This window comes from Brassica napus, chromosome C4 (assembly GCF_020379485.1).
Source record: "Brassica napus cultivar Da-Ae chromosome C4, Da-Ae, whole genome shotgun sequence".
NCBI classification, from domain to species: domain Eukaryota; kingdom Viridiplantae; phylum Streptophyta; class Magnoliopsida; order Brassicales; family Brassicaceae; genus Brassica; species Brassica napus.
In genome coordinates, this window is record NC_063447.1 from 62,231,741 (window position 1) to 62,251,348 (window position 19,608).

At 38.6% G+C, this 19,608-nt stretch overlaps 7 protein-coding genes across 11 annotated transcripts; 4 read left to right on the forward strand and 3 right to left on the reverse strand.

Moving 5' to 3' along the window:
- Positions 1-737: 737 nt before the first annotated feature.
- On the forward strand, positions 738-5,094 carry LOC106392030 (U-box domain-containing protein 33-like). 4 transcript variants are annotated; one of them, XM_013832803.3, is made up of 9 exons: positions 738-872; positions 1,206-1,519; positions 1,605-1,726; positions 1,845-1,966; positions 2,167-2,271; positions 2,356-2,638; positions 2,721-2,855; positions 3,378-4,655; positions 4,735-5,094. In XM_013832803.3, exons 2-9 carry the CDS (start codon positions 1,249-1,251, stop codon positions 4,918-4,920), a joined length of 2,502 nt encoding a protein of 833 aa, XP_013688257.1. In that variant the 5' UTR covers positions 738-872; positions 1,206-1,248; the 3' UTR covers positions 4,921-5,094. The 4 variants fall into 4 exon arrangements, with proteins under 4 accessions (XP_013688257.1, XP_022557329.1, XP_013688258.1 ...); XM_022701608.2 differs by having other exon boundaries at positions 750-872; positions 1,274-1,519; XM_013832804.3 differs by having other exon boundaries at positions 761-872; positions 1,211-1,519.
- Positions 5,095-6,620: 1,526 nt separating this feature from the next.
- Positions 6,621-8,899, forward strand: LOC111205555 (U-box domain-containing protein 33-like). The gene is made up of 6 exons (XM_022701609.2): positions 6,621-7,696; positions 7,826-7,947; positions 8,026-8,147; positions 8,243-8,347; positions 8,431-8,614; positions 8,712-8,899. Exons 1-6 carry the CDS (start codon positions 7,525-7,527, stop codon positions 8,805-8,807), a joined length of 801 nt encoding a protein of 266 aa, XP_022557330.2. The 5' UTR covers positions 6,621-7,524; the 3' UTR covers positions 8,808-8,899.
- A 282-nt stretch (positions 8,900-9,181) lies between these two features.
- On the reverse strand, positions 9,182-9,643 carry LOC106392029 (F-box protein DOR-like). Its single transcript, XM_048756103.1, has one exon. It carries the CDS (start codon positions 9,641-9,643, stop codon positions 9,182-9,184), a length of 462 nt encoding a protein of 153 aa, XP_048612060.1.
- Positions 9,644-10,038: 395 nt separating this feature from the next.
- On the forward strand, positions 10,039-10,755 carry LOC106392027 (aquaporin PIP1-2-like; the record flags this gene model as incomplete). Its single annotated transcript, NM_001316220.1, is given in 3 exon segments — positions 10,039-10,344; positions 10,431-10,571; positions 10,660-10,755. Coding segments are annotated over 3 exon segments (543 nt in total), but the record flags the coding sequence as incomplete, so codon positions are not given.
- A 1,411-nt stretch (positions 10,756-12,166) lies between these two features.
- On the reverse strand, positions 12,167-13,551 carry BNAC04G50600D (ATG8-interacting protein 1). Of its 2 annotated transcripts, none has more exons than XM_013832802.2 (3): positions 13,402-13,551; positions 12,522-13,103; positions 12,167-12,447 (listed from the first exon to the last, which is right to left on the reverse strand). In XM_013832802.2, the coding sequence occupies exons 2-3, from the start codon at positions 13,098-13,100 to the stop codon at positions 12,343-12,345; spliced, it is 684 nt and encodes a 227-aa protein (XP_013688256.1). In that variant the 5' UTR covers positions 13,101-13,103; positions 13,402-13,551; the 3' UTR covers positions 12,167-12,342. The 2 variants fall into 2 exon arrangements, with proteins under 2 accessions (XP_013688256.1, XP_022557331.1); XM_022701610.2 differs by having other exon boundaries at positions 12,522-13,128; positions 13,402-13,514.
- A 423-nt stretch (positions 13,552-13,974) lies between these two features.
- On the forward strand, positions 13,975-15,594 carry LOC106392026. Its single transcript, XM_013832798.3, has 5 exons — positions 13,975-14,135; positions 14,209-14,442; positions 14,571-14,941; positions 15,017-15,145; positions 15,231-15,594. The coding sequence occupies exons 1-5, from the start codon at positions 14,129-14,131 to the stop codon at positions 15,333-15,335; spliced, it is 846 nt and encodes a 281-aa protein (XP_013688252.2). The 5' UTR covers positions 13,975-14,128; the 3' UTR covers positions 15,336-15,594.
- Positions 15,595-15,615: 21 nt separating this feature from the next.
- LOC106395107 (protein SLOW WALKER 1-like) lies at positions 15,616-18,921 on the reverse strand. The gene is made up of 4 exons (XM_013835635.3): positions 18,429-18,921; positions 16,366-18,169; positions 16,210-16,268; positions 15,616-16,116 (listed from the first exon to the last, which is right to left on the reverse strand). The coding sequence occupies exons 1-2, from the start codon at positions 18,606-18,608 to the stop codon at positions 17,735-17,737; spliced, it is 615 nt and encodes a 204-aa protein (XP_013691089.1). The 5' UTR covers positions 18,609-18,921; the 3' UTR covers positions 15,616-16,116; positions 16,210-16,268; positions 16,366-17,734.
- Positions 18,922-19,608: the final 687 nt, after the last annotated feature.

The window sequence follows — 19,608 nt, forward strand, 5'->3', positions numbered from 1 at the left end:
GCCTCGCCTGTCTTCATATAACGAGACAACCTTTTATATATTTTTAAAACCCTGTCAATTACGTAATAACGTAATATTCAATAAGAAAATAAAATTCTATTACGGCCCCACGAAAATATATACAATTCAAATGAAAATGACAAGGGAATAGGCATTTTCAGGAATATCCCCAGTATTTTACATTATATAACATGGTACAACCACACACGGCACATTAACAATTCAACTAGTTCTAAATTTATCGGGAAAAAAAAATCTTCAATTATATTTTCATCTGTATCAATAGTTATAAGAAGATCTTTTCCTCATCAATATCCCAAGAGACAAAATACTTAAATATTCATAAGGACAAGATAACATATTTTTGAAAAAAAACAAAGGAAAGTTGCAAAATAAAAGGTATATATTGAAGTTTAGATATATTTTTATATAATTAGTAAATTTAACTTGAATGATTATTCTGACTAAACATCTAAAAATACACCATATACAACAAAAAAAGACAAATTCACTATGCTTCTATGATTTGATAAAACTAAAAAAAACTTGCAAAAAAGAAAAGGTATATATATTGAAGTTTAGATGTATTTCCATATAATTAGGAGATTAAATTTTAATGATTAGTCTGACGAAAACATACTCCATCAATTACAGTGGACAATTAAAAAGCAAATTTATCTTATGATTAAGTACACGTGTCATCAATCGGTTAAAGTAGGACCCTCCCACTATATAAGTACTACCGTGCGCTTGCACACAGTAGAACAGTCTCTGTCTTCTTCTCTTGATACTCTCATTTTTTTTCAAACCACGTCACGGTTTGAGCACCCAGGCACATTCACAAATCGCCAGGAAGCTTCTTCTTCGTTTTGGTACGTACATACAAATCAACTGCATCAATACGCCGTCGTTTCTTCTTCTCAATTTCAATTGATTTCCACTCACTCAGAAATTTCCGAGAAAAAATAAAACAAAAATTCAGTTTCTCAGTTTCATGTCTTGCTTGCTTGTTGTTTTGTCCGAAAGACTTTAAAACTTTTTGGTCAATTCATTTCGAGTCCATAGTCTAGGGTTTCACTATGATTCGTAAAGCGTCTTGCTTTGCTCCGTAGTCAATAAAGTCAATCACTTTTTTGAGTTCGCTGCTTGTTGATTCGTGTTCTTGTTTGAATTCTTAGTGTCTTTGTTTGTTGTTTGTTGTAAAGTTGAGACCTTTGAGCATTTGGAGAGAGAGTTTTTTTCACACCGATGGCTTTGGTGACTCCAATTCCAGCTATGAGCGAAAGAGCTGGATCCATGAGATTCCATGGCATAACCACAACTAGCCCTGGATCGAGGTCTAGCAGGAGCAGCGCCACGGAAGAGCCTGTCTCGCGTCTGATAGAGGAGAAGATCTTCGTCGCTGTTGATAAACACGTGGCCAAGAGCAAGTCTACACTCGTCTGGGCGTTGCAGAACACTGAAGGGAAGAAGATTTGCGTTGTTCATGTTCATCAACCTTCCCAAATGATCCCAGTTAGTAAGTACTCCCCTAAACCCTTTTGCCTTTGGATTCAAAGGTTGAGCCTTTGTAATGTTTTTTTCTTCGTTGAACCTTTTCCTAGTGGGAGCCAAGTTTCCAGTGAGTTCTGTGAAGGAGGAAGAAGTCAAGGTTTTCCGGGAAAAGGAAAGGGAGAAAGTGCATATGATTCTAGACGAGTACCTCCGTATATGCCACCAGAGAGGGGTATGTATTGCTATTGTTTTAGTACTTTTGATGTTAATGACAAGGAGAGTAGTTTTGTTTCATTGGCTTTACCATTAGGAACTATATTTGCCTTATGTTATTGAGATATGATTTGTAGGTGAGGGCAGAAAAGATGTTTATTGAAACAGAATCCATCGAGAATGGGATTGTGCAACTTATCTCGGAGCTGGGGATTAAGAAGCTTGTCATGGGAGCAGCAGCTGATAGACACCATTCTAAGTATGGTCTTTTCCTAAGACCTTTGCTGCTTAATGTTAAGCTAGATGGACTTCCAACCTAAAACCAATTGGTGATAAGTGGAGTGGTCCATCTATCTTATATATTACTTAGGATCTCTTTCCGATGTGGGACACTTTGTGTCTAATACTTAACGCTGAATCAACTCTTACAGAGCTGTGTTTGCTTTCCTTAACTTACAGGAAAATGACTGAACTCAAGTCAAGGAAAGCCATCTTCGTACGCCGAGAAGCTCCTCCTCCTTGTCAAATATGGTTTACTTGCAAAGGATACTTAATACATACAAGGTATTGGCTACTTCAATTTGATAATGAAAAGGATATGTGACTGCTTATTACTTGAATTTAATGTGATACTATTTACCATTTCAGGGAAGCTGCGGATGATGGTGAATCAGAATATGTTGCATCTCCGCGTCCTTCCATAAGCGCAAACGATCTGCTTCAAGCTCTCTCTAGACCAGAGACTGGTTCAGTTCAACGACTAGGAAGCAATGGAAGTTCAACTGAACACAGTGAGAGAGTGTCAAACGGTTCGTTGAATACTACTGATGATGAGGAGAGAGACTTTGACGGTAGTGGAGTAAGGGGAAGTGCAACGGTTATGAGTACAGTTGATGAGAACTCTGGCCGCTCATCTCCTTCCAACTTTCCGGTATGTCATCATGTATTTGGTATATTGATTTGTGTATATCTCACATTCTAAGCTGTCCAACACACTGTGTTCGTTGTTGCAGGATGGAGTGGATGATTCATTTCATGATAAAATCCGACAAGCTACGTCAGAGGCTCAAAGTTCAAAACGAGAAGCTGTTGCAGAGACTGTTAGGCGTCAGAAAGCTGAAAAGAATGCACTTGATGCAATCAAAAGGGTGAGTTTCCTTTCAAATGTAAATTGGTTAGCAGCAATGTTAGTTTTTTTGGAAATGGTTGATAGATATTCTAGTTGGATCTATAGACTATACTGGACCATTATGTTTGGTTGTGTATCACTCAAAGAGATTAGTAAGCTTTAGGCTATGCATGGTTTACAAAATCGGTTTAGGCGGCATATTGGTCTTAGCCGAAACAATTTTCTTAAAATCCGATTTGTACGATTTAAATCGGTTTAAACCATTTTAAATTGGTTCAAACCGTTCTAAATCAATCTAAATCGGTTTAAATCAATCTAATTTAGTTTAAATCTGTTAAATTAAGTAATAATGTTAGTACAAATCCACAAATTTATTTATTGTCCTTTGTTTTGTATATCTAATTTTGATAATTCATCAAAATAATTTTATAACTAAGTCCAAAAACTAAAATATCTTATATATATATATATATATATAATTAATCAATTCATTTACATCTAGAAATTAATATTGTTCTGATAATATTGCTAATGATTATAGGTTAAACAATCAGAAACTGCTTACTCTGAGGAGTTAAAGCGAAGGAAAGACACTGAGACAGCAGTTGCCAAAGAGAAAGAGAGATTCGTAACAATAAAAAAAGAACAAGAAGCAGTCACAGAAGAAGTCCAAACCGCAACGGCACAGAAACATACGCTAGAGAACCAAATAGCAGAAGCTGATACTACAATGGAAACGCTAAACAAGAAGCTCGACATAGCCGTGAAGCTCTTACAAAAGCTGAAAAGCGAACGAGAGGAGCTGCAGAGTGAACGCGACAGAGCCCTCAGAGAAGCTGAGGAGCTAAGAACTCTCGCCACAGAGACAACTTCAACACTACAGCATCAGTTACTACCTCACTACTTCACAGATTTTTCATTCTCAGAGATCGAGGAAGCAACTAACCGCTTTGACTCCACACTAAAGATCGGCGAAGGAGGCTACGGAAGCATCTACGTCGGCACGCTGCGTCACACTCAAGTGGCTATAAAGATCTTGAATCCTAAAAGCTCACAAGGCTCCGTGGAGTATCAGCAAGAGGTCGAGGTGTTGAGCAAAACGAGGCATCCAAATATCATTACACTGATCGGAGCTTGTCCTGAAGGGTGGAGTCTTGTCTATGAGTATCTCCCCGATGGTAGCCTCGAAGACAGGCTTACCTGCAATAACAACTCTCCGCCGTTATCGTGGCAAAACCGTGTCCGGATTGCAACCGAGATATGCGCGGCGCTTGTCTTCCTTCACTCCAACAAAGCTCATAGCTTAGTACACGGTGATCTCAAGCCGGCTAATATACTTCTTGATGGTAACCTCGTTAGCAAGTTGAGCGACTTCGGAACGTGCTCGTTAGGAAGAAGCAAGAGTGCGTCAACAGACCTCACGGGCACGGTTCCTTACTTGGATCCAGAGGCTTCTAGCAGCGGAGAGCTGACGCCGAAGTCGGATGTTTACTCGTTTGGTGTTATTCTATTACGCTTGTTGACAGGGAGACCTGCGTTGCGGATAGCAAATGAAGTGAAGTACGCGCTTGACTCCGGTTCTTTAAACAACCTTTTGGACCCTTCAGCTGGTGACTGGCCCTTTGTTCAGGCCGAGCAGCTCGCTCGCTTGGCGTTGAGATGCTGTGAGTCTGTCGGTGGGAATCGTCCTGACCTTGGGACTGAAGTTTGGAGGGTGCTTGAGCCTATGAGGGCTTCGAGCGGAGGATCTTCTTCTTTCCATCTTGGACGTAACGAGCAGCGCATAGCTCCTCCTTACTTCATTTGTCCCATCTTCCAGGTGACTATTATTACTCTGAAGGCTTATGTATGAGTTTCACTGAGAATAAAACTCATCTTCTTTGTTGAAAACTTTATAGGAAGTGATGCAGGATCCACACGTAGCTGCGGATGGTTTCACATATGAAGCGGAGGCTATAAGAGCGTGGCTGGACAGTGGACATGATACTTCGCCGATGACTAATGCCAAGCTTTCTCACAATAGTCTGATCCCTAACCATGCTCTTCGTTCTGCAGTTCAGGAGTGGCTTCAACATCATTGTTGAAAATGATATACTTCTCCAGCATGTAATCTCTCATGAGGAGAAGTTATCTTTGTTATCATTATATGCATACATACAATCTCTCCGTAGATAGCATATGTTGCCCTACTTTTGCCTAAGCATAGTGTAAAAAATCCTCCATATTTGTAAGATGAAAAAAGAAAGGCTGATGAGATTTTTGTGTGTGTGTGTATATATGTTTTGTCAGATGAAAAAAAGGTTATATGTTTATAATGTTTTGTGTGATTAGAACTAATAGTATAATTTGCTAAATCTTAGCACAAAGATTAGCCTCCAGGTTATGCCAGAGCAAGTCCAGAGCCACAACTATGTCTGTTGATTTTGTTTTATGTTCACAGAACATGGAAGATTTTGTTCTATATGGTATATCAATGCTTTGTATTTAATTTTACAAAGAAATGCTTTCACAAATGATGTATTTGCTTGGCTAGACAAATATTTAGGACTAGGGATGTTAACTACAGGGTTAGGGCTCAACCCTCTTTTGTTTATTTTAAACCCAGCCCTATATTAACCCAGCCCTATTTTAATCCTATTATAATCAAAGGGTTAGGGCTGGTACCAGGGTTAACTCATTTAATTGAAAAAAATATTTTATTTATTTTTTTTCTTAAATTTTAAAGATAAAACTAGAAAAATTAAGATATGATATGATTCTTTCCGCCAATTTGTTGAGCATCAAATCAAAAGTTTTCCTCCCAAAATCGCAAAATCGAGTTTTTGCTCCACAACTAAGAATAAAGTTTTTCCGTCAAAAAACAAAAATTGTGTTTTTTCCGCCAAAACCTAATTTGAGTTTTTCCACCAAAACCACAAAATCAAGTTTTCCCGCCAAAACCGCAAAATCGAGTTTTTCCGCAAAAACCGTAAAATCGAATTTTCCTGTCAAAACCGGCAAATCGAGTTTTCCCGCCAAAACTGTAAAATCGCGTTTTCCCGCCAAAACAGCAAAATCAACTTTTTCGCCGAAACCGCAAAATCTAGTTTTTTCCCTCAAAACCGCAAAATTGAGTTTTCCCGCCAAAACCGCAAAATCGAGTTTTCCCGCCAAAACCGCAAAAAACGAGTTTTCCCGCCGAAACCGGCAAATCGAGTTTTCCCGCCAAAACTACAAAATCGCGTTTTCCCGCCGAAACATCAAAAACGAGTTTTCCGCCGAAACCGGCAAATCGGGTTTTCCCGCCCAAACCGCAAAATCGAGTTTTCCCGCCGAAACCGCAAGATCGAGTTTTCCCGCCGAAACCGCAAGATCGAGTTTTTCCGCCAAAACCGCAAAATCGAGTTTTTCCGCCAAAACCGCAAAATCGATTTTGATTTTTTGGCGGGAAAACTCGATTTTAAAGTTTTGACGAAAAACTCGATTTTGCGTTTTTGGAGAGAAAACTCGATTTTGTTGTTTTTGTTGAAAACTCGATTTTGCGGTTTCGACGGAAAATTTTGTTGTTTAGTTTTAGGCGAGAAAACTCGATTCTAAGTTTCTTTTGGTGAAAAACATTATTAAATATTGTATAATAGTTGTGTGAATCAAAATAAAAGGGTTAGAATTTAAACCCTAGTCCTATTAGGGCCAACCCTGTTTAAACCCTATTTAAAAAATGAGGGTTAGGGTTACAAATGGGTTTGCAGGGTTAGGGCTAACCCTGTTAGGTTGAGCCCATGTTAACATCCCTATTTAGGACTGGATTGTCCTAAATTATTGGTTAAGATAGACACTAGCGTGTAAGACTAGTTTTACTCTTGAGAGAAGTCAGTTTTGCTTGTTTAAAGATAGTGACCATTAATAAACTCTTAAAAAATCTTCTGACTAATCTTTAATTAGTAGGTTGGCAGCTATGGCCTAGGGGCATGACTTTGGGCGTTACAGAACACTGGAGACAAAATCTACCAGCAGCTCAATAGAAAAGACGAGGAGAAGGCACAGAAGATCCTGGACAAGTATCTTCACATATGCAAGCTAACAAGTGATATTATCCTTTTTTTTTTGAGCAACTAATGATACTTTAGGTCAGTGTAGAGAAGATACACATTGAAATGGACTCGGTAGAGAAGAGGATCATCCAATATTGATCTCAGAGAGAGGTGTCAAGAATCTTGTCGCGGGAGCTGCATCATCTAGACAATATTCATATGTGTTAGAGGCTTAGAGCACACTGACATAAACTATATTTGGATTTTCATCTTTCTTGTTTTATCTCACATAACGTTCTTGTCTTGTCTGCTTGTAATGTTGTTGTTTCTTCCAGCAGATGCTCTTTGGACCAAGACAACAACAGATAATAAGCAAATTAAAAAAAAAAAAGTAAAAGACACATCCATGTCTAGTTAACCACATTCTCGGACATTGTTTCTCATGATTATAATATTATTTGGTATATAAGAAAAATACATTTTTTCTCTTGCCATTGATAAAGTCTTTTTTCCACATTATATATATAGAGAGATTGTTCGAATATTCGAAGGAACAGATTCGTAAGAAGTGCAACCATTGGTTATCTTATTATCCAAGTAAACGGGAAATGATGTTTCAGAGGAAGAAACTATCTGTTAAAAGTCTCTCCAGACCAAAAACGTTGTCTCTCACAAGCTATGGAGGAAGAAGAAGCAGCCACTTGTCAAGTACTAGAAGAGAAACTCTACGTCGCAGTTGGTAGAGAAGTATGGAAGAACATATCAAATCTTATGTGGGCATTAGAAAACTCACAAGGAAAGAGAATCTGCATCCTTCACATCCACCAGCCATCTCCAACGATTCCTGTCTGTAAGTATTTTTTTTTTGATCAACTCCTGTCTGTAAGTATATATTTCAAAACTTCTAAGTGTCTCTCTAGTAATTAATGCTTTAAGGGTATTGACTTTTAATTTTTTTTTACACTTTTGACTCTCAAAGTGGGTACAAGATTCGAAGCTTCAACGGTAGATGAGGAATCAGTGAGAGCATACAGAGGCAAAGAAACAGCAAAAACAGATAAGATTCTACAAGAGTATCTTAGTATTTGTTTGAAGAAAGGGGTATGTATAAAACGTGACATGTATATATGGTTACTCAGGTTTCTATATTCTAAAGAGGAGATTGGTTTGTGTATGTAGGTACAGGCAGAGAAGCTGTGTGTGGAGATGGACTCAATCGAGAAAGGGATAGTGGAAACGATATACCAGCACAGGATCAGGAAGTTTGTTATGGGAGCAGCTGCAGATAAACACTATTCCATGTATCTAGCTTTAGACATGACCAACTCTTTTATATTTGGATCATCATGTGTCCTCTTTTATTACAGAAAGTTTTGTTAACTATTTTTTTTGCTAGGAAAATGGAGGATCTCAAGTCCAAGAAAGCAAACTTTGTCTGCCAACAAGCGCCTGCTACTTGTCAAATACACTTCACCTGCAAAGGAAACCTTATCCATACAAGGTTTCCAGTCAAGGAAACTTTTGTTTTCTTGATTGTGTTCGTAGATGATGTATTGATAGTGTTTCTTCTTGATCAATGTATAGGGAAGCTAGAGTGGATGAAGTTAGAGCTCTCTCTGTGCTCTTGTCTGATTTTCAGCGGCTTGTATTGCCACAAATAAGGTCTGATGTGCAAAATAGCAGATCCTCCATAGATACCATCAGCTCTGAGGTCTTACTAAGCGATATTCAAGAGGAACCAAATGACTCATCTTCTCTAGCTTTCCCGGTATGTGTTGCTTAATCATACAAAATACCATGCAGATTCTATTTATTTGCGTTTCAGCTGGTTGATGTGGTTGTGCCTACTGTGCTTGTTTCATCAGTGCAGCGGGATGGGACTGAACATGATGAACTTCCTAATCAACTCCACCAAGCTATGGCAGAAGCTCACAATCCAAAACCATGAGCATTGTGAATGACTTTATGTACTAAACCTAGACTACAAAAACCATTTGTGTGAGAGGAAGCTGCTGGTTATGGTTTCCTTCTCGTGTGGCTTAAAAATAACTAGTTGTATGTATCAATAACAACACCTAATGTATCTTTCCATTACTGTTTCTACCATCTTTCTGCATGAACAGAGCAACCAAAAGTGAGCAATCACAAAGGCAAAAAGAAGCAAACGATGAGAGGCTAAAAAGAGATGATGGTACATGATCATTCTGCATATTGTTACGTACCAAAAACATTAAACATGATCTAGAAAATCAGATAACACAGATCATACTACTAGTCTGAATATTTTCCGCAAAAGCTCTCTATCAAGAAGATACCATAGATCATCCAGCATCCCTTATAATTCCATACGCTTCAAATCCTCAACATGGTTCAGACAGGTGCGAACAGAATACCTCCTCCCACTCCCAAACGCTCCCATTCCTTGGATTACAACTCTTGTTACAGTTTCCTTTTCGAAATCGCAGTAGTAGACATGGAAAGGGTCAGATGAATATCTGGGCGACATAACAAATTCATTCGGACCAGTCACTCCAATAATCTCTAAGCACTCCTCTGGACCAACTACAACTTTCCACACAGGGGGCAATATGTAAACAAGTTTGGACCATTCAGAGTCTTGTAGAACCCACATCACAATACTTTTACTTGTGACATAAAGACTGCCACTTGGTATTAAAGCCAATTTACCGTTGAAATCTAGCAGCCACCCCGGATAGTTTCGCCGCACCGGATTCAAATCCCTATCAAACTCAACAGAGCTGAACTTCTCAGACGTAAGATCAAAGCAAATTATCATACCATCACGACCCCCATCACGATCTTAGTGTTTAGTGAAGAACTAAACTAGGGTTTGAAGAAACATGTAACTAGGTCTGTTGTGTAAGAAATGAAACTTAGGAACTGTAAGCAGTTAGAGAAATTTTTTTGATTGAATAAATTTTACATTCTTTAAAAACAAAAAAGAAAAGTTTATTTTTCGATTTATTTTTTAATTATTTACTCTAAACAAACAATAGAAGCACTCAATGTAACAAAGGTTTTCGATTGAATAAAATTTTACATTTTTTCAAAAAAAAAAGAAATGAAACTTAGGAGCTATAAGCAGTTGAGAAATTTTTATTTTGTAATGTTTTTTTTTAAACTAAAATATATATTTTGTAGATGTTGTAATAACGATTTGGGTTGTGTTATGGACTCTCAGGTGGACATATCAACCCAGCTGTCACGTTCGGTCTTTTCTTGGCCAGGAAGCTTTCGCTTACACGAGCTGTGTACTACATAGTGATGCAGTGCTTAGGAGCGATCTGTGGAGCTGGTGTGGTCAAGGGGTTCCAACCTAAGCAATACCAAGCTCTAGGAGGTGGAGCCAACACTGTAGCTCCTGGTTACACCAAAGGGAGTGGTCTCGGAGCTGAGATTATTGGAACCTTTGTCCTTGTTTACACCGTATTTTCCGCCACTGACGCCAAGAGAAACGCTCGTGACTCTCATGTTCCCGTAAGTGTTACAAATAGACGGGACTTTTGTGGTGTTACGTTGGATTGGGATCAATATGGTTAATTGGTTTTTTGGAATTTGGACAGATTCTTGCACCTCTACCTATCGGATTCGCTGTGTTCTTGGTCCACTTAGCAACCATCCCCATTACTGGAACTGGAATCAACCCAGCAAGGAGTCTTGGAGCTGCCATCATCTTCAACAAGGACAACGCTTGGGATGACCATGTGAGTTTTTTCACTTCTCATTTACAATCAAATTTCGATTTCGGATCATGGAATTACTAATTTTTTTTGTTTCATTCCTTTTCTCTAGTGGGTCTTTTGGGTCGGACCATTCATCGGTGCTGCGCTTGCTGCTCTTTACCACGTGATAGTCATCAGAGCCATCCCATTCAAGTCCAGAAGCTGATTGAATCACTCTTGAAAAGCTAGCTTTATGCTATTATTAGTTTGCTTTCTTTTGTGAATTGTGTGAAGCATCGTGTGTGTATTTGCTGTTCCTCTTCTTTGCCTAATGCAAGACTACATGTAAAACAAAACATTCCCTTGAAAAGTTTGTAATCTCTCTTCTATAATTGGAACATTCTGGGCAGACATTTATCTTGAAACAAAGCGGACCAAACAAATTTGGTTACACAATATGTTACACAATATGTCATGACAAGTGAGTCATACCAACCAAATTTGGCTCAAATTCAAGAAAAAGACTCCTATCAAATTATTTGATTAATTCTATGGACTAACGATAAGAGTTGAGAGAGATAAAACGTGCCCATCGCGATCATATTTCCAAACGATGTGACATTCTTTAACCTTGGTGTACAACATTATCAATATGGTAATTTATTAAATCGAATTGAGAGGTGCTTACAAAATAATGAAATCAAATTTTACTGTCTGAAAGTAAATACCAAAAGGTAGATGAATAAAAACAAAAATTTACCTCAATTGAATAATGCAGTCAATCACTAGATCACAACTACCTGATCTTTTTTTGTTTTTAAAACACTATTTTTATATAATAATCAAAAGATTACAAGGAAGATCAGAGTAAATCCAAATGAAAACAGGTTTTGAATGCAGACTAGACAGCATACTTTAAACATAAAGATGACTAAGCCAAGCTGGAAACCCGGTAGCAATATAGGATTGAAAGAGATCTTCAGACACCACACTATTAGCAATTAGGAGAGTCCGTTTAAGAGCGTTACGTGATGCCCCTAACACACGCTGTCACGCCATTTCAAAAAACCTTGAAACATTGGGATAAGTTTTGAGGAATAGAATTTGAGAGCTGGCCAAGATGAAGGCTTTATGATAGCTCGGATAAGATCATGATCTTCACTACTGAAGATGATTGAATTGAAGTGGAGTGATTTCATCCTTTCAATAGCCCAACTCCAACTTTCAAAAGATGCTACTGTTCTGCTATTGATGTTGGTAAAGGATCTTCTACCATGAAGCAACACTTTACCATCTTCATTAGAAAGGACCCAGGCTGCTCCGCTTTGATTTCTGTCTTTGTCCCAAGCCGATCCAATATCACCTGCCTGATCTATCTTCACTTATTCACATGGTAATTAATATAGTTATCAAGACAACACTCAACTCTACTGGCTATCTATCTATACACATCATCACACAAATCTAACTATTAGATACATCATTATTAACTCGTTTCTTATTGATGATTGAAGAACAATGGAGTTCATGGCGTTTAGCTGGAGTCGACCATGGTAACATTTTGACATATGCTATACTCGCGTGTCGCTATTTCAATCACAAATCAGAACGTATGGTCTCTTATAGCAAGCATCCAATGAAAGTAAATAATTCATAACATTGAACAAAAAGAAACAAGTGTATATGTGTATGCGAGAAGGCAACGGGATCATTGTTCAAATGGTACAAGATAATGTAAAATAAAACCAAAAGGGTTTCCAAGTTTGTATATATAAACATGTGCTCTTGTGAGCAACATATTATCCTTTTGTCACTAGATCTCACTAGAGGTGCCACTCCTTAGGAGAGAAGCTTGTGGGTTCCCTCTCACAATCACGTCTTTCAAGCGTGAGAGAGGTTCAAGTACCCTGCTCAGCTTCTGTGTATGAGAGAACACACAAAGAAGTTAGTTACTATTTGTCGGTTCTTGAACAGAGGATTTAGATTTATTACCTCGCTAGTTATGCTTGAATGCCAGTTGAGTTGCAAAACCTGCCACCTCTCTTGTTGCCAGCGTTGACCAAGAACAACGAGTCCAGTGACAGCAGCGGCAAAGAATAAAGACCATACCGCATTCACTTCTCTTGTCCGTAAATACACAGAAACAGCTCTCTTTCTCCACCAAGCTTCGCAAGGAAGGTTGTTTGTTGGATCCTTCTCAAGTCCAAGGGGATCCAAGTCTCCTTCAGCATACTCATTTGGCTCAGAGTCAACTAACTCCTGTTCAAACACCATGTGTTGAGAAGAACTAAGCGCAGGTTCACCATAGATATTCTTATCAGACAAGCCTTGATGAGCTTCCAGCATCAAGCCTTGGCCATCCTTTTTTTCTTCCTCATCAAGGGGTAAATTCTCATGCTGGCTAGGCGGGAATACAAAGTGGTCAGACATGAACAAATCACGTGAATTTTCAGCTCCATAGTAAGCATCTCTCGAGTTATATGAACCAGGAGAAGCAGCATAAGCTGATGAAGTAAGGGAGACGACTTCCCATTCATTCTGATGCTTCACATGTTCCTCTTTGTTATCCATCTTCTACTCCAAAAAATAAAAAAACTCTCTGCTTTGGTTAATTAGCCATAAAAACAGAGGATGTAAGAAGAAGAAAGAAAAAAAAAAACAGCGGATGGATGATTCACAAAGGGTTTGGAACCAATGAATACGAGGGAAATTCAGAACCGGACAGAACCGTGTCCTTTCAGTACTACTTGGTCCGAATCAATATCAGAACATACAAAGACAAAGCTAAGCTTATCGAATTCGAAATGAGCTTTAACGAAACATAAACGGGGAATCACCAGCAGCAACCATTGAGAAGAAGAATCGCTCATACCTAATGAAGAGACGATATTGGATCCAGAGATTGATTGATGAATGAGGTTCCCCTCTTTGGACTAGAGAATCTGCAGAGAGGAGAGGATGAAGATAACAGAAACATCAACCGCAATTATTCGTACCAGCTGGCAGTCGGTAAACGAATGGGTCGTCTATAAAGCCCAAACATAAATTAGTGGGCCTTTTGGCAGAAAAAATGCATTTTGGCGTCAAAAGGCGTTTTTGTGATTTTGGGGGGAGAAAACATGATTTTTGCAATTTTGGCTGAAAATGTATTTTTGTGGTTTTGTCAGTTTTCGTGTGTGTGACAAAATGATATTATGTTTAGGTTTATAATTTGTGAATTACATCAGGGGCATAATAGACATTATACCATGTTGAATGAACCATTTCAATCCTAATGGTCTAAATTGGTTCAGCTAAATGAACTTTAAAATTAAACCTAAATTTTTGAAAGTCATTCGGATTGCACTTTAAATGTTTAAACAAACAATCTTGGCTCTCATGCAGATGGAAAAACAAACATTGCCCACATAGCCCATGAGAGGCCCATAAGTATTGTGCATTATGAAAGGTCGTCGGGGCCCATAAGTTTTGTGCATTCTGAAAGGTCGTCGTCGTCTAAATAAATAGATCTCTCTCTCTCTCTCTCTCTCTCTCGGGAAAAAGTTGCAGGAAACCCTAAACCGATCCCAAATTCGTTGCGGCTGAGATATCGATTCGATATGGCAGGTGGGTAGTTTTGGATTTCAATTAGTTATTGTAGATTAAAGCGGATATTAATGGTGATTGATTTATGTGGTAGGTGATGCGGCGTTACAAAGGCGGACGGGAGTGTGGTGGGACCTGAACACGTGTCCGGTTCCCGATGGTTTTGACCCTCGTCGTGTGCGTGGGTGCATAGAATCAGCGGTGCACAAGCAGATGGGTCATCGTTCTAAAGTCGTCATCTATGCCATGGGCAACCTAGAATACATCTCTAGTGACCTCTTGGAAGAGATAGCTTACTCTGGAATCGTTCTTGTCCACGCTCCCTGCGGTATTAAAATCCTCTCCTCTCTGGAATAATTATTATATCGATTTGTTTACTAGTCGATATATAATAATTTCTTGTTTACTAGTCGATTTGTTTACGCTCCCTGGAATAATAATTTCTTTTATTTCTAGGTGGGAACGACTTCAGAAAGTTACTGGGCGAATGGTCTCAGCTTAACCCATCATCTCCGGCTTATACTGTCATGCTGATATCCTGCAATTATACGATGGTTGATCCTTATCTTTTTCGGCCTACTCGATTCACTGCTTTTTGTGTATATCCAAAAGATAGCCGGCCAGTTACCCTTGACCAGCAGCCAGTAGCTCAGAAAGTTTTTGTGGGAGAGTTTGTCTGGGAAACTTTATTGAATGACAACATCACATGTGAGATGATGACCGTGAATGAAGATGAACCTCTCTGCATTTGCGACATATGCGATGACACTTTCGAAATATGTGCCCAATTCATCACTCATCTCAAGAGTGAAGAACACATAAAGGAGGTAAGCCAGCGAGCCTCCTCCTCTTCAGCTTTTGTATCATTGTCATGTAACCTCTCTGTGTGTGTGTGTGTGCAGTTGTCTGATATAGTGCCTAGAGACTCCTGGTACGGTAAGCCTATGCATTTTTGCCATGTTTGCAATTATCCCGGCTACGACGATTATAACATGCTCCTCCATAACCAAAGTGAAGATCATCATCGCAAGGTAAAGCATCCTTGCCTCTTTGCTCCTCTGACCAACTCTTCTGTATCAATAAAATTTGATCCCATTTTGGTTTGTTTTCAAGCAGAAGAATCTGGCTGAGAAAATGGCTCAAGAAGAGGATTGCGAGAGCAGGAAGAGAAATCCACAAGTAGATCTCTTTTACGAGAGAAACAAGAAGCAGTCTCTTTGAACGAGGCAAACAAGCTAGAGTGTGTGCATGCCCCATGTGGTCTGTGTTAAGTTTACTTTTGTCGATTAATTAAAATGAAACTCTCAAAGGGGGATTGATGATGATTGTGTTCTTGGCGAAAATTATGGGAGTGTGAGAGAGGAGCCTTAACTTTTTTATCTCTTTAGGAAACTGTAGGGGAAGGAAACCAAGAAACTGTTACTAAACATATTTTTGGCCATCTCTACTGACTGAGTTACAAAACTCACTACTTTTTAAACGGAACTGCTTACATCACTAGTTAACAAAAGAAAAAAACAATGTCGCTTCTTTTAATGGGCACAAAATAAAACCAGACTTGTTATGTCACTCCTGTGACAAAAGAGTGCATTTCTATTACATACATGTTAGTCTCGTGGAACTAAAGCGGCCCGATCTATAGCATAAACCTTGTGCCACCCAAAGAAAACCAACGTTTCTTTTGTTCCCTAAAGTGACAACTCTTACGTTTTCTTCGCTATATATAATTCTTATAGAAAAAAATGGCCACAGCCTAAAAGGAGCAGTTTAGAAAACAAACATACTATATCATCATCAACAACTATGTGAAACCTTTCTCAACGTTTTTGTGATTTTATCTCGGAGCCGCTTTATCTTAGAACGCATATGTGAGTTTGTACCAAAATAAGATTCAGCGTTTGACAGCATTGCATCCACGTCGTGCTTAAACGACCCCATACTTCTGTAGTACCGATTCTCTACTCTCTGGTGAATCAGCTCTGGGTATAAAGGAACTGGGAACCTGCAAAAAGGATTTTAAATGTAACGAAGCTGAGTTACATATAAGGGAATCATATTTAAAGAGAGTCAGATTGCAGCAGAGAGCAAAGCGTACCCATTGCAGAAATCCATCTTTTGAGCAGCTTCGTTTAGCTTTTGGATTCCATAACTATCCTGAAGAATAATATTATAGTAACAGAAAAAAAAGTAACGGTCAAGCAAAGATAAAAAAAGATAGAGAAATGGCCGGGAGAGAAGACAAAAAAAAAACCTGATGCTTGCTGATTGACTTCACTAGTCCAGCAAATAAAGAAAGTAGTTTCTCTCTTGGCTCTTCGTCCATGGTAGAGTTTTCCCAAGGAAACTGGGGATTGTCAAACTCCCAGGGGCTGTGGAGATTCGTGTCCCCAGTTTCATAGACAACTTTGTATCTCTCCCATGGACTGTCTGGGAAGTTAGGGGACTTAACCTGTGAAGACTCGATCCTTCCTTCCCACCAAGCACCGCCTTCACTGGACTCGTTTCTCCACCACACACGGCATTCATCCCCGACTTCCCAGTTTGTCTTGATTGTCAGAGTCACTATTGGAACTTGATCGAATTTATTTGATATTTAAGTACTTTCATGGGAAAATTAAAATCAGATCAGGATAGTTTTGTTTGTGTAATTTGATCTCTTTTCTTCTTCTAAAGATGTCATTCTACTCAAATAAAAAGGAAATGAAAAACATACAGCCCAGCAGGCAAGTACCCACAATTTGGGTGTTCGTCAAATACCGTGGACAGACATGCTGTAAGGAACAGAACTGGAACCGGTAAGATCACGATAAAGGTCACCAGGTTTCATGAACAAGACTTGCATCCCCTTTCCTCTCAGTAAATCAATGGTGGGGCGGAATCCTAAAAGACCAGTTTGATTTATTCTTGCATAAAGGTCGAGTAGACACTCATCTATGGAGATGTCAGCAATCTGAGTTTGTAGTTTATGTGTGACTAAATCCACCGGAATCTCTTGCTCAGAATTGTAGACTTTATGGTACTCAAAATCAGGAGGATGCTGGGTAAAGAAGCTATCATGACAAGCTTTGATTCTTTTGCATCTGGGAAACACATAGAATTCTGGTGCCCTGATTCCAATCATCTCTAGGGCATTGGTAATACGACTAATGCCCTGTCAAATCGCTTCTGATTTTGGTATTTTCGTAGTCCCAAATTAGCATATCTCTGCCGTCAAGCCCAATAGTAGGGTTGTTGTTTCTGACACCAAAAACACCTCCACGGAGACGCAATAGCAAGTGAAGGGGTGGACTCGTTCTGAATATTGTAATCAAAGACTGTCTTGGAGTTGCTTTCCTGCGAAGCTCAACCATTGCTCATTCATCCTAGCCTGATACAACGTCGATGGTTATTGTCTTCCCCCTCAAAAGTCTTCACAAAGATCTGGAAACTCAGCAGCAAGCCCAACTCTCCTTCCTCCATATTCGACACGCACTTCACCATCTTCCTCCTCGCCACCAACTCCTCCATCACGGCCAACACGTTGGCAGGTTTCTTCTCCTCCAAAACCGAGACCAGAGTTTCCTTGTGCCTGAACTTCAACAGCTTGTTGTGTCTTGTAAGCTTCACTCCTTTGCTCTCCTTCACCAAGTAATCCTCTTTGGACGGCTTCTCCTACTCTCCTCCACTTGGCTATTGACACTCCCAAGGCTCATCATACTAGTTTGCTTCTTCTCGGCATCATTTCTCAGCTTCTTCTTGCCAGCAAACACCATACTGTTGATGACACGAATGGAACAATCAGGAGAGAGGGCAACGGACAGGAGAGGAGCTTGAAACCTCATGGAGTAAGTCAACTTTGCTCTCCCGTAATCAAACACTTTCATGTAACCGTCTAGAGAAACAATCACAAGCCTATTCTCATCCAATCCCATTCTCCCAACGCACATAGACATGACAGTCTTGTTGTGACTCTCCATGAAACAAACCATCTTCCCACCTCCGATCAAGTCCCACACCTTGACGCTGTTCAAACCGGCGGTACAGGTACGATGTGAAGAGGCATTCAACACAAGTATCTGCATAAAATCCATGACACACATCAAGATTCATCAGAACAAGACGAGGCAGACCAAAACCATATAATAAAAAGGTCTCCAACTTTCCTGTGTTACGAACCAAATGTAAAACCCAAAAAGTCCACACCTTTGATGTGTTGGAAGGAAAACAAACCAAATGTAAACCCTTAATCAAGAAAGTTGCTTTCTTTTTCAAATTTTTCAGTAAAGCGTAACATCCAAATCAAAAACAAAGCTGAAAAGAAGAAAAAGCTTAAACCTTTTTCATAGGGTTTGAGCAGAGAGGAAGGTCTAGGCGTTCAAGAGCTGTCTTGCAAACCAAGTAAAACTTCCTGCTCTCCACTCCACATTTGTCCTCCCTCTTCGCTATACAGTGGCTATGTGTTCCACCATCAAACGTCAACACACCATTCTCGGAGGACGCCGTTACCTCTTCCATTGTTCGTCAGGGTTACTTTCAGAGTTTTGCAATTGAGAGAAAAGAAAAGGTTTATTTATCTTAAGCTACGCCACGCTTTTGAAGTTCTAAATTTTTGAGTTTCAGTTTTATTTGCAAATCAACGATAGAGGTTTCTGAATGAATAAAGTTTACATTCATTAAAAAATAAATAAATAAATAAATAAATTAGAATTATTGAATTTGGAAACCATATAAATTTTGAAAGTTTTTTTTGTTTGTCTTTTGATTGTCACTAGGTGTTTTCATGCACAAATAAAATTTTAAATTAAAACTATATTTAAAATAGAATTTTATTATTATTTTAGATTTTATTAGTTTTTAACCCATATTTTAATCTTAACTTGATTTAGTTGAACACAAATTAAGATAGAATAAACAATTTATTTATTTTAAGCTATATTTAATAATATATATATATATATATATATATATTTATAGATAATTTTTTTATTTATTTTGGGATAAATTATATTAAATAATTTTGTATAAATTAATTAAAATTATATAAAAGTTGTATAATTTATCTAAAATTTAGTCTAATTTTGTAAAATATTATTATATTTTAGTTATTAGAGAATCCGGAGAGAGGAGAGTAGGCATGGGCGTTCGGGTCTTCGGATTGGGTTCGGTCCGGTTCCTTTCGGGTCCGGATCTTTCGGGTCCTAAATATTTAGACCCAATAGGTACTTAGAAATTTTTGGTTCGGGTTCGGGTCGGTTCTTCTCGGGTCCGGATCATTTCGGGTCTATAATTAAAATACTCATAAAGTACCCGTAATTTTTCGGGTCCATATCGGGTCCGGGTCGGGTTCGGGTATTTTGGATCTGAAAGGGATATGAGATACCCAAGTCCATTAAATTTAGTTGATATTTGTCATATATATCTAAAATTTTACAAAATAAGTTAAATGAAACTATTAATAATTTAAATAAAACATTTTTAAACTCTAAATTTTACATTTTAAAGCTTTATATTACCT